At 42.9% G+C, this 17,231-nt stretch overlaps 3 protein-coding genes across 4 annotated transcripts; all 3 read left to right on the top strand.

Annotated features, from left to right (window-relative positions):
• The first annotated feature begins 263 nt into the window (after window positions 1–263).
• Window positions 264–3,902, top strand: LOC133972935 (uncharacterized). Of its 2 annotated transcripts, none has more exons than XM_062410560.1 (2): window positions 264–514; window positions 1,191–3,902. In XM_062410560.1, exon 2 carries the CDS (start codon window positions 1,194–1,196, stop codon window positions 2,907–2,909), a length of 1,716 nt encoding a protein of 571 aa, XP_062266544.1. In that variant the 5' UTR covers window positions 264–514; window positions 1,191–1,193; the 3' UTR covers window positions 2,910–3,902. The 2 variants fall into 2 exon arrangements, with proteins under 2 accessions (XP_062266544.1, XP_062266545.1); XM_062410561.1 differs by having other exon boundaries at window positions 264–448.
• Window positions 3,903–11,882: 7,980 nt separating this feature from the next.
• LOC133972708 (neurofilament heavy polypeptide-like) lies at window positions 11,883–13,037 on the top strand (the record flags this gene model as incomplete). The annotated part of the gene is made up of 3 exons (XM_062410272.1): window positions 11,883–12,013; window positions 12,224–12,415; window positions 12,512–13,037. Coding segments are annotated over exons 1-3 (849 nt in total), but the record flags the coding sequence as incomplete, so codon positions are not given.
• A 507-nt stretch (window positions 13,038–13,544) lies between these two features.
• On the top strand, window positions 13,545–14,597 carry LOC133972709 (uncharacterized; the record flags this gene model as incomplete). The annotated part of the gene is made up of 3 exons (XM_062410273.1): window positions 13,545–13,651; window positions 13,841–14,014; window positions 14,081–14,597. Coding segments are annotated over 3 exons (798 nt in total), but the record flags the coding sequence as incomplete, so codon positions are not given.
• Window positions 14,598–17,231: the final 2,634 nt, after the last annotated feature.

Genomic DNA, 17,231 nt, shown 5'->3' on the forward strand with positions numbered 1-17,231 from the left:
AACTCCGACCCAGAGGTTTTGCTTTCTCCCCTGTGTGTTTGTTTCTTGGTTCATTTCCTCAAAACTTGGTGGAAGGATGTGGGTTGGGTCAGGGAGAATCCATATTATTATTATTACATGTCTCTCTCCATGAGCTTTATCCAGCTTTACTGTCACTATAAAAAAAAAATCCTTTTCCACCTTGACTTCGCTTTTTCCTGCAGTTCCGCCTTTTCTGTCCCATGTGAGCTTCCGTACCTGGGTTTCAGTTTCAGGAAGTAGCGACGCTAACAACAACAACAGAGGCAAACACGCTTCACCCTCCTCGTTTTTAACAAACTCACCTCGTTAATGTGACCATGTTAAGTTATACTTTTACTGTGGATCCAGTCTGCGGTCTGGTTTGACTCCCCACCGAGGAAAAGGAGGTGTTTCCCCTCGTTTGAAGCTACTTTGCTCGGGGAGCCAGGTTAGCTACAGGAGCTAATGTTACACTGACTTCAGGTGGATTGATATTAAATGATCGAACTAAGAAGTGAGTTAATAAATGAATGACTTTATATCTTTTTGTACATTTATGTGCTCTGTCTTTAATATTCTGTTAAAGTTGAGATATAAGTTTAAGCTAAAGCTTTGTAGGAACATTATTTCTGATCAGGCATCATTGATGAAGAGTTTATAAACCACATATACATATGTGTTGATGATTAATAATCAATTCATGAAGTTTAAAACACTTCATGATTTGATATCCAACAGCATGAACGTTTTATTTAGCTCCTAATTTAATTTTCATTCCTTTCCACATCAACTGGTCCTCGACATCTGGACCCAATTCCAGTTTATTAATGCAGACATCTTCCAGACTGAATTTATACATGAAAGAACACTTATTAATCAGATCTTAACATTTATAAATGCTTGTGACATTCTAACTTTTGCAGCACTTTTACAGCAGGTTGCAAATAGTTAATTTCCCCTGTGAATTAATTCTCCTAAACTTAACCATGGTGGGGGAGGATTGTACACAACCTGGCAACTACACATGTTATTAATAACTATATTTGCTATATTTAGTTTGTCAACATTCCATCAAAAGTAACAATATTGATAAAAAAAATATATAACCTTTTTATTCTAATAATTTTCATCAACTTTATTCACCTGTTGTCAAAAGCTTATTGTCAAAATGTCTTTTGATTATTTTGTAGACGATGCCTCGCATGCAGTCCGGTGTGTGGAGGCATTTTACTCCGGCCATTAAAGATGGCAGGGAAACCTTCATGTGCAACTACTGTGCCAGGACGTACACGAAGAACGCCACCAAGATGCAGATGCATTTGGACAAATGCAAGGGGTACTGTGTGGTTTCACAGCAGTCACCGGAGCCTGATGGGAGCTCTGCTGCTGCCTCCATCCCTGTTCCCTCCTTCCCATTCTTACCATCTGCCGATCCGGGGGGAGAGTTCCTCATTGATTCAGTGGATCAGCGCAGCCAGGCATATGCTGATGAGTGTCTGGCTCGAGCTGCGTACGCCACGTCCTCGCCCCTCAGTCTCACAGACAATGTTTATTGGAAACGATTTTTCAGTGTCCTGCGGCCGGCTTACTGTCCGCCCACTGCAGCGGCTCTGTCCTCTCATCTGTTGGACTGCGAGTATGACCGAGTGCAAAACCAGGTTCACGACGCGATAGGGAAAGCCGACTGTGTCACAGTCATCTGCAGCGGCTGGTCCAACACTAAAGAGACCAGAACTATCGTCTATGTTGTGGCCACTCCTGTACCGCTGCTCTATAAATGCACAAACATGAAAGAGCAGTCACATGCAAGCGCTTCTATTGCTGAGGAACTGAAAGAAATCATAAACGAGGTGGGACCTCAAAAGGTCTCTGCTGTCGTGACGGATGACGCCCCGGAAATGATGGCCGCCTGGGCTCAAGTGGAGGAAGCTTTCCCACACGTGTCAGCTATTGGCTGCACAGCGTTTGGCATCCAGCAGCTCTTTGGCGACATCGTGGAACAGCCGTCTATTAAAGCATTGTGCAGGAGAGCTGAGCAGGTGGGGAGGTATGTTAGAGAACAGAAATTATCAGCAGAGACTTTTAGCGTGCTCAGCATGTTCAGCAGCCTCCTGGAGGATCAGACATTTCTGCAGAAGATGGCCGTCTCACCCTCACTTCACATTGAAGCATCAATCAGGGCTACCTTACAGGATCCTGCCTTTTGGAAAGGGCTGATCAGCAGTCAAAACCTGCTGTACACGATCTGGAATTCTATCGATTACATGAAACGAGACGACACTGTGCTCTCTGGTGTTGTTGACATGTTCAGTCAGTTGAGATGCCACATTGGAGCCACTCTGTCTGGGTCCGTGCTGCACGGCACGGAACAGAAAGCTGTCTTGGCATCATTAGACAGATGGCAGGAGTTCTGCGTAAAGCCCATCCATGCTGCAGCGTACATGCTGGATCCCAAGTATGCTGGACAGCAGACACTCTCCGGGGAGCAGATTAACAGTGCTTACTACGTGATATCCAACCTGTCACGCCATCTAAATCTAGATGAGGGCAAAGTGCTCGCCAGCTTCGCCAGGTTCTCGGCCAAAGAGGGACTATGGAAAGGGACGGTGATATGGAGCTCATGCCAGCACGTGTCTGCATCCACCTGGTGGAAGGGGCTGTGTTCCTCTGAGCCGCTGTCAGCCGTGGCCTCGGCTATACTTCAGATCCCGCCGACTACAGGAGCTTGTGAAAGCCTGCGGTCGCGGTTTGGAAGTACAAAGGAGGAAGCTTCTCTCTCAGCTGACAGGGTGCACAAACTGGTAGCAGTGCAAGTGAATCTCAACCTTTTGGATCCAAGTGAGTGTGAGTACACGCCGCTGGACAGTGAGGAAGAGAAGAAAGTTTTATTTGAGTCTGAGACTCAGTAGGGATTTTGGATTCATCAGCCAAAATATGTTTTTTAAAACTAGAACAGTCTGCACACAGGACCCGACCTCATGAATCCAATCAAGCAGCACAAAACTATACAAAGTCATTCATACACTAAATGTGACGGATCTAGATCTCTGTATTATTTCCTGGGAAGATGACGAGAACGGCAAACAGATCAATGAATGAGTTCTTTCCTGACTTGTTCCACATCATTCCACAGATATTTGTGGTAATGTGTAGTTTGTGTGAAATGCTGCAAAATAAAATTTGCGGCAAAAAAACCCCACTTTAATATCACTGAGGCTTGATCATTTATAGTTTAACTATAAACTTTAGCATTCCGTACACTTTTCTTGTAAATGCACATCATTTCTGCGTTGTTTATTCTTTCAAATGGAAGTTTTGGTTTCTGCAAATATAAACACAGACAGAGATTTGCTGTGAAAGGGCCACATCGGCTGATTTACATCACCCAACCAATGAAAGAGTTGGGCTCTGATAGTATCACACAGATCATTTGTTACAGACAGCAAATGAATGATTTCATTGTTGTGTTAGTCTGAACTTTCTCAACTATGATTTCAATGTTATCACTTTATGGAGTGACTGTATGAGAAGCTTTGATTTGGGTTTGGATCCCATACAATGCAAACTCATGTTGTTAGTTTTTAACTTGTATTAACTTCATAATCCCAACATGTAATGCTAGCTGACTGAGTAATGGTTCAGGGTAAAGGACAGAATGAAGACTGAGAAGTCAGCTGAGGTCAGCGCTGGTAACTGAGAGGTAACTTGATCTGTCTCTGACTCAGCTGGACGGTCATTTGTCCCTCGCCCTGCACCATAGAACAATAAATACAGATTGATTCTTCTCTTTTAAGTAAATAAAATGATTGTATTTAATGAAGTTGTGTTTGCTCTGAGTTAAAGACTTTCCCCCACCATAAAAAAGGTTTTTACAGAATTTATCAAATAAACTTGGAACTTAATTACGTAAAGGGCTATTCCTAGCACCCAGCTGCTATCTTAGCTTAGCACAATTCACACAAAAAGAGGACAACACAGCTTGTTGTTTTATGATGGGTTACGTACAGTTATTGTTAAGTTGGCTACTAATTGACTTAAGGAAATTACTTCTTCACGCCAAGAATAGAACCCACCACACACCACACCACCGCCTGTAAAACTGAACCTTCATGTTTTTAAATGTTTTGGTTTTTAAAAGTGGAATCGATCTTCTCATCTCCCAAAAACAGTCTAAACTAAATAAAACTATTGCTCGAAGGAACAAATTAACTCCAATTCATGAGTTAACCTTTAAAGATTTATTGAAACACAATAAAGTCAGCCTCTTAAATAGTGATGCACTGAGGTGCTTGTTGTGTTTTCTCACAATTACTTTTCCTTTATCTCCTCTGCTGTTGGTTTTCCTCAAGGTGGCCTCGGGGGGGTTTGGAGCAGAGATCTGGGCCTTGTAAATACTCACATTATTAATCTTAATAGGAGCGAGCCTGGACGAGCTGTGGAGGTGACTCTGCCTTGAAGGAAGCAGAACTTGCGTAAACCACAGACTCCTTTTCTCCACAGGGTCACGTCACAGTAAATCTCCCACTGCCTACGCCACACGCTCTCTGCCGCCCATTCGGCTTCCCGTGGGGATTTGCAGGCAACTGACAACAGACGTGTGGGCAGTAAATAAGAGAGTTGGTATATATCATTTTCCATGATGTGTGCACTTAATAGCAGGTGGCAGTGCGTCGGTTTTAAAGTTGCCCTTTGTGTGATGCAGTCGTTCCAGGCAGAAAGCATGAAATTACCCTTCGCTCAGGTTGTGGTTTCATCCTTATTTCATCATTTGTTGCAAGCCCCGGATTTTACCAGCGGTGACGCCACGTTTTCAGCTGGAGGTGTTTCTGTTCCCTGATAATTCAACACGCTGTTGACTGCTGCCCTCAATGTCAGGTGTTGTTTTTATATTTGTTATTAATGTCAACACATCCCATGAAAATAACTAAATCGACATTGTTTCGTCCCGTCTTACATCACTTTCCGATTTCTCTACCAAATAACACTTAGGATCAAGCGCAGTACTTTCTAACTGCAGACAGAAATGATCAATATTTATGCAATTTATTTCTGATGTAATATTTATATATTCAGGTCCGTGCAGTGTTTCCCTGGGAAGTTGGAAATTGGTGAAAATGTCAAAAATCAATGTATGAATCCTCGCCAAATTTGAACAGTCTCATTCTTGACCCATGTCCCATCGTTCCACCAAATTTCATGGAAATCCATTCTGTTTTGTTCTCACACAATCCTGTTAAAAAACAAAGGAACAGTTTGGGGTGGAAACAATCTCCTTGGCAGATGTGATTCAAAGTTTTTCATTTCTTTATGGGGCCTGTCCCTGACTGAAGAAACACAAGCTCTCAACAGCATTACCTACATATATATACTCAAGAATCTCAGGAAGAAGGTCTGGCAACAATAGCAAATAATGGAAAAATTTGTCCTTTCCTCTGGGAGTTGTGATTGGGATTCTGATTGAGCCATTTTCCCTATTAAAGCCTGTATACAGCCCATCACCCTCCAAGTCTCTTGGCACTGAGAGGAGATTGAGACGTCTCTGTTAACTCTGGACATGTTTCACTGTGGAGGGGCACCCTGCAATTTGTCTGTAGTCCTGGGATGTTAAGCACAGGGCTCAGTTAGGAATGTATTACCATCCAGTAATTAATGTCAGATGAGATCGGCTGTAATTTGGTAATCTAATCAGGTCCACAAAGTATCGCTGCTGTAACAGCTGGTGCCAATCCAACTGTAACTCCCCCCCACCCGTCAAGGACTGATACTATTATCTTGGCCTGGAACAATGGCTGGCTGCAGCCGTGAGTGTGCGCATGAGGCGGAGCACTCTGGTAAGGAACCGCTGGGCCGGCTTACACTGCAAACAAAAGCAGGCTTGTTCGAGGATCATTCAGGAGAGAAAGTTTTATTTTTTTACACTCGTATCAATGGCTGAACAGAAAACCCCTGAGGGGAAAGGTGCAGTGTGAGATTCTCTGCTCAATCTCCAGGCTGTCCTTGGAAAATGCTGCAGCCTGGACCCTGTCTCTTTTCACCAGGTATTTCAATTATGTCGTAAGTTCTCTGAGTTTCTCAAGCATCGTTTTTATCAACTGCCAAGCTGCAAAGAAACGATTGTTTGGTGAACGTGAGTGGTTTAAAAATGAGCGTACAATCTATATAAATAATATGTTTGTTTTCTCAGTCATATGAGCTTAAGCCAACAAAACAATGTAGATCGTGAAACTATAGAAAGTAATAAAAAGATAATTTCTTAGTTTGCATCTGCCCCAACATCTCATGGATTCTTTCTTCGCCCATGTTCCGTCCTCCCCTCAAGTTTCATTTAGATGGAATCAGTAGTTTTTGTGTAATTCTGCTGACAAACAAACAAACTTAGAAAAAGTTCTTCTGTGACTTCGGTACTACATCTAGTTCACAAAGGACAGAAGGCTAAATCTAATATGCATTTATTTTGTGAAGAATCAAGAGGAAATGGTGATAAGACGCAGTACAAACTGCCCTCAGACCAGTGAGGAGGACCGAAGCCTGCACCGTCTCGTGGTTGCTAACCAGTCCTTCCCACTGATCCACCCTGACGCCCAGTTAACAAACCTAATTTGCTGTTTCTGATTCTGAAATGCAGACATTTTGATATTAATGTAATTTGCTCTAGACTCCTGTCTGACTCTGATGCGGGTGGAGCCAGACTACAAACCCGCCTCTGTCTTTCTCACCGGGCCCTGAAGTGCGTCAGCGACCCGGGGCTTTATTTAGCGATGACCATTGTGTCCGACTGTCAGGCCGCGCAACTGTTGCTAGCATTCAACCTACTGTAATAACAGACTGGCAACAATTAGTGGCTACAGCTCCCCCCCATCATTTTCTCATTCCTCACCCAGGCCAACATCAACCCACCCGTCCGCCCACTCCCCTCCCACCTCGGGTATGAAAAACAAAAAAACAACAGATGGGCCTTGCCAAGGAGGCCGTGACTGCTACTGGTCATTACCACAGCGAGGAGCCGGGGGGGGGGTGGGGAGGGTGGAGATGCTTGGGTTGCAGATATGTAAAATAACCTGGTGGCAAGGAGAGTCGACTCCGCCTCTCCACCGCTTCTCTCGTTCCTGCTGCTCTCAGCAACTCATAATGCTTTTATAATTACATTCCAACCCAGATGAATCATGAGCAGGTGATCACAGGGTCCCCCCTGACTCTGCCTCTACCAACATCATGAAGGCTCGTGGTGGAAGAGGTAGTCAGATACTTTTTTAAAGTCAAAGTATTAACACTCCATTAGAAGGCCTGCTCTTGAAATAACATTTAAAAGTAGGTCATTTTTATGTGCTGAAAGTACTTCAAATATCAAACTTGAAATACACAGTAGCACTTTACTGTTGTAGTGAAGATGAAGCCAGTTTTATCTACTTCATTCACAGTTGATAAGTTAATGCCGGTGGCTCGGAACCCGGGGATCCTCCCTCCGAAGGGTCACAAGATAAATCCCACGGGGTCGTGAGATGATTAATGGGGCAGGAAGAAAGATTAGTTTGGTGCAACTGCAAGATAACAAGTGTGTGATGAGTGTGGCTTCAACAAAATACATCAGCTCTCATGTGAATATAGTTTCATAAAGAGTAATCTATATCCCTGTATAGATGTAAAAAGAAGGCTGCAATAAAATGTTATTTCTCACAGTAGTTAACTGGTTAAATGTACTTTGTTGCTCTCCGTTCTATTTACAGCAAATTCTTTGATATAAGTCACCCAACGCATTAAATATTTAATTACTATGATTATACTTAAGTGTTCAACACTGTTCGTTAATTGGTCTGCATTTATACAGCACTTTCCTAGTTTCACTGGAGGTGCAATACACTGAAAGTCACATTCACACGCACACGTTCACACAGGGCTTTCATAAGCAGTGTTTATCTATCACAGATCATTACTGCCCTCGGGGGTGATTTAGGTTTTATTAAGGTCGTGGAATTGGGGTCTGGAAGGTCTGGAAGTGCCTATTCTGGTCATTTGAGAGAACACATTTCCAAACTCAAAATGGCAGTTCACAAACTACTAGGTTACCATTTGGTTGTGGACAGGAGGAGCAGAGTCTAACCAACAACCCTCATGCTAGTGAACAACTTGCTCTACCTAAAACAGACACCATATCATTGTGAAAATACTGGTGCGTCTCCTGTAGGTATATTATTTTTTTATGTTTTTTGTTTTAACAATGAGACACGTGAGGATTCAGCAAAGAAGTTAAAATGTGTTGTCTTAACCCTGGTTTGTTGCCATGTGCTGCGGTGTGATTTTGGTTTGCATGGTGTTGTGCCTCATGAGGACCGGGCACTTGGCCGGAGCTGGCATCACACACAACCTCATTTAATTCCAGCAAACACTGGCTCCAGCTGGAAGTCGAGGGACTCGCCGGGGATGAGAAATGGCATGAAATAACTCAAATAGTAATGGCTCTGCTGGAGATGAGGCCATTTGCACCCACATAGGAGGTCCAACTATTTCATCCTCGCAAAGTCATTTTGTTTTGGGGTTGTAACGAGACGTCGTTCTCCGAAAAGGTTGTTAACAAAAAGAAAAGGGTTGAGGTCTGGTGGAGAGCACGAAACGAAGCCTGTTAAAGTCTGAGGGATCCTTGACTCGGCTGCTCAAACACTGATGGTGCTTTGCCGCCACTGGGAAATGGAATTTTTCCACCTAGAGGGAATCTGATAGTCACGTTGGAAATAGCTATTTAACCTACAGGGAGGAGAGAAGCCTTGTCAGACCATCATCACTGTAGATGTGGGGGAGATATGAAATCCAGGCTTTGAATCTGCTTTGCTATTGTCAGCCATCATCTTTTGGGGGGGGTTTCATCCTGTTGCTCTTTCTCATGCTTGCACTGCAGGCATCAGGCCTTTTATCCCCAATCTCAGTCTCACGTGTCACTCAACAATATCCCAGGGTTCAGAGAAGAGAAGTCAAAATAAAAAGGAATCAAGTGAAGACTTCCACGTCTCTCCTGCCTCCCATGAAGACCAAAGGTCCACCGCCTTTGAATGGAGTGGCTCTTTTGTTTTCTGGTGAAGTCAGAGCGGCGAGCCCGACCCGAGCTGCTCCTGGAACGTGTTGCTGCTTCAGTCGAGAGGCAGAAACCTCAGTGATGCCAAGTACGCAGCTCTAACTGCCACCAGATGTGCAATTATAACCACTGACAACCGCCAAGGCCCTTTTGGTGGGCAACGAAAAGCGGGAGATAAATGATTTGGCAAAATATAGAACATTCTGCAGAAATATTTATCTGTTTCAGCTTTAAAACCATTTTTCTTTTAATACTGGTGTTTTTTTTATTGTTTCTGAAATGCAGATTCTGTTTTCTGAGCCTCTTCAACCACTAAAGAAGCTTGTATGTTTTACAAGCTAATTAAAACCCAAACACACTCACTGAATAAGTATTGATTTTCATCCAGCTCATTATTGAGGCCAAAAGAACGAGCCAGATTCTTTCCCCTGCTCCAAAAAACAAGGGGAACTAGGGCTACGTTTTAGCACTGGCGGGCCCGAGCACCTGCACGTTGAAGCCTGTTGCGGTCGGTGGAGAGAGCGATCGATGACCAAGCGCACTGCAGCAAAGTGAACGCTTCACTTCCTGTGTCCGTCACGCAATTTAGATCCTTGCCTGCTTATTACTCATCATGGTCCACGCTATCAAATAGTGAAAATTCTATGTAAATCGAATGACGACTGTAGAACAAAGCTTACTTCCTGTTGCTAGTAGGTGGAGCCATCACTGTTATTATGCACAGAACTATAGATCTGTTCAAGTAGGCGCTCTGATGCAGCGTGAGCCATTTTGTGTCAATTGAACAATGTTTCCACAACTTAATTTTCACACTGATCAGTAGGTGGCGCTATGACCCTTAACTAATATTAATATATGGAGCTATTCAGATCAGGATTGTGATCATAGGTTGTTAGTTCGGAGCCGGTTAGATAATGCAAAGTGGATTAACAAAGTACTTCCTGTTTCATGGCGAATCAGTAGGTGGCGCTATGACACTGAGGAAATTTGACACATAGAGCTGTTCAAGCTTGGACTCTGATCAGGTGACAGAAGTTTTGTAGTTATAGGACAATGCACAGTGGACTTATGACAACATCGTGTCCTTTGGCGAAGGACGATCCTTCGCCGCACATCAATGTTTACATGGTTTGAGAAAATGTCACAATCATGACCATCAACCAATGACTTGACTGAGCTCTTTTGAGCTGTATATTGTAAAGCAACCAGGAGCAGTTCATCAAAGTAAAAAAACTGTCACTTCCTGTAGCCACCAGGGGGCGCTGTGATTTAAAGTCATAATTTCACTGTAGATGTCATCAGGCCGGGACTCTTGTCTTACATGTTTAGTTTGGACTCGATTGGACCTTGTATGTCTGAGATTTTGTAAGTCAGTTTTTATCTCCATCTTGCTGTGATGACACAGTACTGGGATAAGTACTTCAAAGTAAAAATGTGGAATAAGGCCAAAAGGACCACTTAATCTAAAATGGCGGGCTTCCTGTACATTTTTTCTTATTGCTCCTAGAGACTTTTTTTCATGACTGGTCACGATACACCTGTGTCCCGATTTTGGTGAAGATCGGTCAAGGGGAAACCTAGGGGCTGGTTCCAGTGGGCTCTGTTGAGCCATTTTGCCACACCCATTTCAAATTACTCCACAATACATACATTTTCACCACTTCCTAATTTTCTGCAAAGTTTGGTAAGAAGTTCAGCATGTTAAAGCAAAAGCCAATTCACTTTAATAATAATAATAATAATAATAATAATAATCCTTACAATTTCGATAGGGCCTCTCACCATTCAGTGCTCGGGCCCTAATAATATAATAAAATAATAATAACTTCAGAATCATTGTTATTTATACCCATTATGTGTGTGTAAACTGCAAACGATTCCTCATATTTTGGCCGATATCCACCAAAATGAAAACTTATGTATACAGAAAAGATGTATATTATACACCATTTACTATTTATTAAAGTTGTAGGTTGAAAATCTATATCACATTTCTTTGTCATAAGGCTTTGATAACATGATCTTGTATATTGTCACCCTCTTAAAATAATGGCCCAGGCCAATCTTTCAGGTTTTTAAGAAAACACAAAATAATTAACCAAATATTGAATATATGATATTTATTAATAATTTCACTCAAAAAGGTTATGACAATCGATGACTATTAACATACTTATAACAATGTCTGTCAATTATGTAATATAATTGGTATTTCTGAGTTTGACCTTGAGTTTCTGGATGATCTTTGATCACACCTTCAAAGGACTCATATAAGGATGGGGTATTATCTGGATCGCTTATGACATCTTTGGATTGTCTTTGATCACAAGGACTCATCAGAGGATGGGGTATTATCTGGGTCGCTTATGACGTCTTTGGATTGTCTGTGATCACACCTTCACGATACACACTCTATACCCTATATTTTGAAGGAAAATATTTAGCAAAGGAATGCCTATAATCTCAATTGGTAGTGTCCAACAGTTTACCCATGAATTTTACTGAATCAGGTGACCGGAGAAAACTCACTGGCCATATTGCTTTAACAATGCCTTCTTCAGTAATACCTCGAAAGAGACCCAGATCTCCAAGCAGATCCAGATCTCCATCAATATCCCAATCTCCAAAGAGAAGAGTCAAGCGTCCAAGGATGACTGCAAAGTCTCCAATGAGATCCAGATCGCCAAGGAGATCTAAATCTCCAATGATATCCAGATCTCCAAGCAGATCCAAATCTCCAAAGAGGAGAGTCAAAACTGCAAAGAGGAGAGCAAAGTCTCCGGGGATATCCAAATCTCAAATGAGAACCAGATCTCAAATGAGATCTCCAAGGAAATCCAAATCTCCGATGAGATCTCGAAAGAGACCCAGATCTCCAAGCAGATCCAAATCTCCATCGATATCCCAATCTCCAAAGAGGAGAGTCAAGCGTCCAAGGATGACAGCAAAGTCTCCAATGAGATCCAGATCGCCAAGGAGATCCAAATCTCCAATGATATCCAGATCTCCAAGCAGATCCAAATCTCCACAGAGGAGAGTCAAAATTGCAAAGAGGAGAGCGAAGTCTCCGGGGATATCCAAATCTCCAATGAGAACCAGATCTCAAATGAGACCTCCAAGGAGATCCAAATCTCCGATGAGATCTCGAAAGAGACCCAGATCTCCAAGCAGATCCAAATCTCCATCGATATCCCAATCTCCAAAGAGGAGAGTCAAGCGTCCAAGGATGACAGCAAAGTCTCCAATGAGATCCAGATCGCCAAGGAGATCCAAATCTCCAATGATATCCAGATCTCCAAGCAGATCCAAATCTCCACAGAGGAGAGTCAAAACTGCAAAGAGGAGAGCTAAGTCTCCGGGGATATCCAAATCTCCAATGAGAACCAGATCTCAAATGAGATCTCCAAGGAGATCCAAATCTCCAATGAGATCTCGAAAGAGACCCAGATCTCCAAGCAGATCCAAATCTCCATCGATATCCCAATCTCCAAAGCGGAGAGTCAAGCGTCCAAGGATGACAGCAGAGTCTCCAATGAGATCCAGATCCATAAGGAGATCCAAATCTCCAATGATATCCAGATCTCCAAGCAGATCCAAATCTCCAAAGAGGAGAGTCAAAACTGCAAAGAGGAGAGCTAAGTCTCCGGGGATATCCAAATCTCCAATGAGAACCAGATCTCAAATGAGATCTCCAAGGAGATCCAAATCTCCAATGAGATCTCGAAAGAGACCCAGATCTCCAAGCAGATCCAAATCTCCATCGATATCCCAATCTCCAAAGAGGAGAGTCAAGCGTCCAAGGATGACAGCAGAGTCTCCAATGAGATCCAGATCGCCAAGGAGATCCAAATCTCCAATGATATCCAGATCTCCAAGCAGATCCAAATCTCCACAGAGGAGAGCAAAGTCTCCTAGGATATCCAAATCTCCAATGAGAACCAGATCTCAAATGAGATCTCCAAGGAGATTCAAATCTCCAATGAGATCTCGAAAGAGACCCAGATCTCCAAGCAGATCCAAATCTCCATCGATATCCCAATCTCCAAAGAGGAGAGTCAAGCGTCCAAGGATTACAGCAGAGTCTCCAATGAGATCCAGATCGCCAAGGAGATCCAAATCTCCAATGATATCCAGATCTCCAAGGAGATCCAAATCTCCACAGAGGAGAGCAAAGTCTCCTAGGATATCCAAATCTCCAATGAGAACCAGATCTCAAATGAGATCTCTAAGGAGATCCAAATCTCCAATGAGATCTCGAAAGAGACCCAGATCTCCAAGCAGATCCAAATCTCCATCGATATCCCAATCTCCAAAGAGGAGAGTCAAGCGTCCAAGGATGACATCAAAGTCTCCAATGAGACCCAGATCTCCAAGCAGATCCAAATCTCAATCGATATCCAGATCTCCAAAGAGGAGAGACAAGACTCCAAAGAAGAGAGCAAAGTCTCCAATGAGATCCAGATCCATAAGGAGATCCAAATCTCCAATGAGATCTCGAAGGAGACTCAGATCTCCAAGCAGATCCAAATCTCCATCGATATCCCAATCTCCAAACAGGAGAGTCAAGCGTCCAAGGATTACAGCAGAGTCTCCAATGAGATCCAGATCGCCAAGGAGATCCAAATCTCCAATGATATCCAGATCTCCAAGGAGATCCAAATCTCCACAGAGGAGAGCAAAGTCTCCTAGGATATCCAAATCTCCAATGAGAACCAGATCTCAAATGAGATCTCTAAGGAGATCCAAATCTCCAATGAGATCTCGAAAGAGACCCAGATCTCCAAGCAGATCCAAATCTCCGTCGATATCCCAATCTCCAAAGAGGAGAGTCAAGCGTCCAAGGATGACATCAAAGTCTCCAATGAGACCCAGATCTCCAAGCAGATCCAAATCTCCATCGATATCCAGATCTCCAAGGAGGAGAGACAAGTCTCCAAAGAAGAGAGCAAAGTCTCCAATGAGATCCAGATCCATAAGGAGATCCAAATCTCCAATGAGATCTCGAAGGAGACTCAGATCTCCAAGCAGATCCAAATCTCCATCGATATCCCGATCTCCAAAAAGGAGAGTCAAGACTCCAAAGATGACAGCAATGTCTCCAAGGAGATCCAGATCCATAAGGAGATCCAAATCTCCAATGAGATCTCGAAGGAGACTCAGATCTCCAAGCAGATCCAAATCTCCATCGATATCCCGATCTCCAAAGACGAGAGTCAAGACTCCAAAGATGACAGCAAAGTCTCCAAGGAGATCCAGATCCATAAGGAGATCCAAATCTCCAATTAGATCTCGAAGGAGACTCAGATCTCCAAGCAGATCCAAATCTCCATCGATTTCCCGATCTCCAAAGAGGAGAGTCAAGACTCCAAAGATGACAGCAAAGTCTCCAAGGAGATCCAGATCCATAAGGAGATCCAAATCTCCAATGAGATCTCGAAGGAGACTCAGATCTCCAAGCAGATCCAAATCTCCATCGATATCCCGATCTCCAAAGAGGAGAGTCAAGACTCCAAAGAAGAGAGCAAAGTCTCCAATGAGATCCAGATCCATAAGGAGATCCAAATCTCCAATGAGATCTCCAAGCAGATCCAGATCTCCAAGCAGATCCCAAGCAAGCCGAGTCAAGCGTCCAAAGATGACAGCAAAGTCTCCAATGAGATCCAGATCTCCAAGCAGATCCCAATCTGCAAAGAGGAGAGTCAAGCGTCCAAAGATGACAGCAAAGTCTCCAATGAGATCCAGATCTCCAAGCAGATCCCAATCTGCAAAGAGGAGAGTCAAGTGATGAGCAAATGTAGGTGTAGATAACCCTAACCCTAACTCATGTACTGCTTGATTTAATTTAAAATTCTCCTCCTCACCGTCTACCCTCATCAAATGCTGCTAGAGACTTTGATTATTGAGGATGTTCTCCTGCACGTGGCGTCTATTGCACTTCTGTCCGTCCTGGGAGAGCACATGTGGCTCTCTCTGAGGTTTCTACATATTTTTACCCTGTTAAAAGGGTTTTTAGTAGTTTTTCCTTACTCTTGCTGAGGGTTAAGGACAGAGGATGTCACACCCTGTTAAAGCCCTATGAGATGAATTATAATCTGTGAATATGGGCTATACAAATAAAATTTGATTGATTGATTGATTGATTGATTCCTTCCACTTTTTAACTGCAGAGAAGTTTTTACTTAAATATATATATTAGTAGACTGACAATATACAGTGATCATCAGCCTCTCCTGTCTAAGACATTGTACGAGGACCTGAGTACATTTCCCAATCACGTAATGTCTTATTATCCACAGTGTGTGAGGTCCACGCTGCATCGTCCACTGATGTTTTGTGTAGCAGCAATTGTTAGGGTGAGTCATTGTTATGAGAGAACATGCATAAATTATGCAAAGGGCTTTATCTCTTTGTAATAACAATAAAGGGTCCTCCGCAATGTTCCATGCACCAAGACGTAATGTAGTTTTATGAGAGTTCTGTGGAGCGTCTCGTTTTTATCCAGATGACTTGGCATCCGAATAAAAGTTAAGAAAATTCGGTCCAACGTGTCTGAATATCTCACGATGAAGTGCAGCATTTTCTCACATTAGGATTTGTCCAGACTCTGCCTTTCCAGCACGACTCATTCTTTATTTTATACAGTCTGTGAAATGATGGAAAATAATGGTTCAGGAACTTTGCTGCCAAGAAAATCTAACATCATGTGGAGCGCTCACCCCTGCAATACATTTACTATGGAATGAATGCACCGTCTGTTGTCTGCAGAGTTAAAACACATACAGGCAAGCACTCAGCTTCAGAAAGTAGGGCTAAGCAAGCAAATAAAGCGCTGACTCATCCACACTGAGGCTCACAGGTGTGTGACAGTGTATATAAAAGGTGGACAGTGTGTTATTGCAGGTGTGTAACCACATATTGACACACCCTCCCTCCTCTGCTGACAGGCTGCTATACGGTTCAGTCTCCTCTGATCCTGAGGGCTGGGTGAGCACACGGCGACTCGCTGGAACCTACGCACACCACACAGAATGACATTATGATTCTGCCTCGGCTCTGTGGTTGGACATGTGCTGACTGAGGGGAAGCTGGTGCATGATTCAATGTTAATTCTGTGAGAGCCACGATGAGTGGAAACCAAATCTGAGTCGTTTGAGGCCGATGACCTGGAGGAACATGAAAATGCAAAACTCCCTCATAACCACAGAGAAACACTGTTGATTTAAAACAATAAATGATGTGATTGCTGATCCCATGTGAAAAGTAAGTTTGCTACACAATATTAATTTAAACAAACAAAATTATGTGAAATAAAAAAGATAAACATGAGCTCTTGCGTAGATTATGAGTTAAGAATTGTTCCTTAATTGAAGACGGACTATACAACAAAGGGAGCAGATGAGAATATTCCCTACATTTACATGCAAAAACAAAATCCAGTTTGGACCAATGTCTGATAAAAACAACTATATTCTCACTAAGCTGTGTGCTCGGCTAATGAAAATAAATATTCAAATAATTGTCTTCTTCTGTTTTCATGCAGATGTGCAACCCCCCCCCCCCCCCCCCCCCCCCCCCCCCCCTCCATGCATGCTAAGGCTACACCCTTTGTAACTTTATCTTATTATCGCTCTATCTTATATTGTTTCTATCTAACTCAATCATGGTAATAATTAGGGAAGCATCAAATTAAAATAAATGAAAAATGATATGAATGCACATAATTTATGTTTGTCTTTTAAATACAAATTCAAACCTGCATTTCAGGATCTAAACAAAGTTCCTTTTATAGCTCTGCAGAACCAAACGGTTGTGTGTGAATCCAAACAACTCACACAGTCCATCTGTCTCTGGGCAAATCTGCTCTGTGAAGGCATCTGTGGCGTCTGCAGGCTTTTATCTGCCTCAGTCTCCAAAGTCTAAATTCTCTGTTTCAAATTCCAACCTGGAGGAAAAAACAATCCTGTTGATTCACACCACCTGATTACTCCATCTTGGAAATGTCACGTCTTTCTGGTGCCATGTTCCGATATTTTGTATGACTCACAGTATGGGAGAAGGCATAACAAGTGTGCATTTCCCCAAAACACTCTTATCTGCTCCAGGTGATGATGACATTCAAAGCTGGAGCCATATGGCATCAATGCTCGATAAAAGAACGAGACTGTAC

This window comes from Platichthys flesus, chromosome 17 (assembly GCF_949316205.1).
Source record: "Platichthys flesus chromosome 17, fPlaFle2.1, whole genome shotgun sequence".
Lineage (NCBI taxonomy): Eukaryota > Metazoa > Chordata > Actinopteri > Pleuronectiformes > Pleuronectidae > Platichthys > Platichthys flesus.

Bases quoted from the DNA above. Each gene is read 5' to 3' on its own strand.
- LOC133972935 (XM_062410560.1), top strand. From the start codon at position 1,194: ATGCCTCGCATGCAGTCCGGTGTGTGGAGGCATTTTACTCCGGCCATT.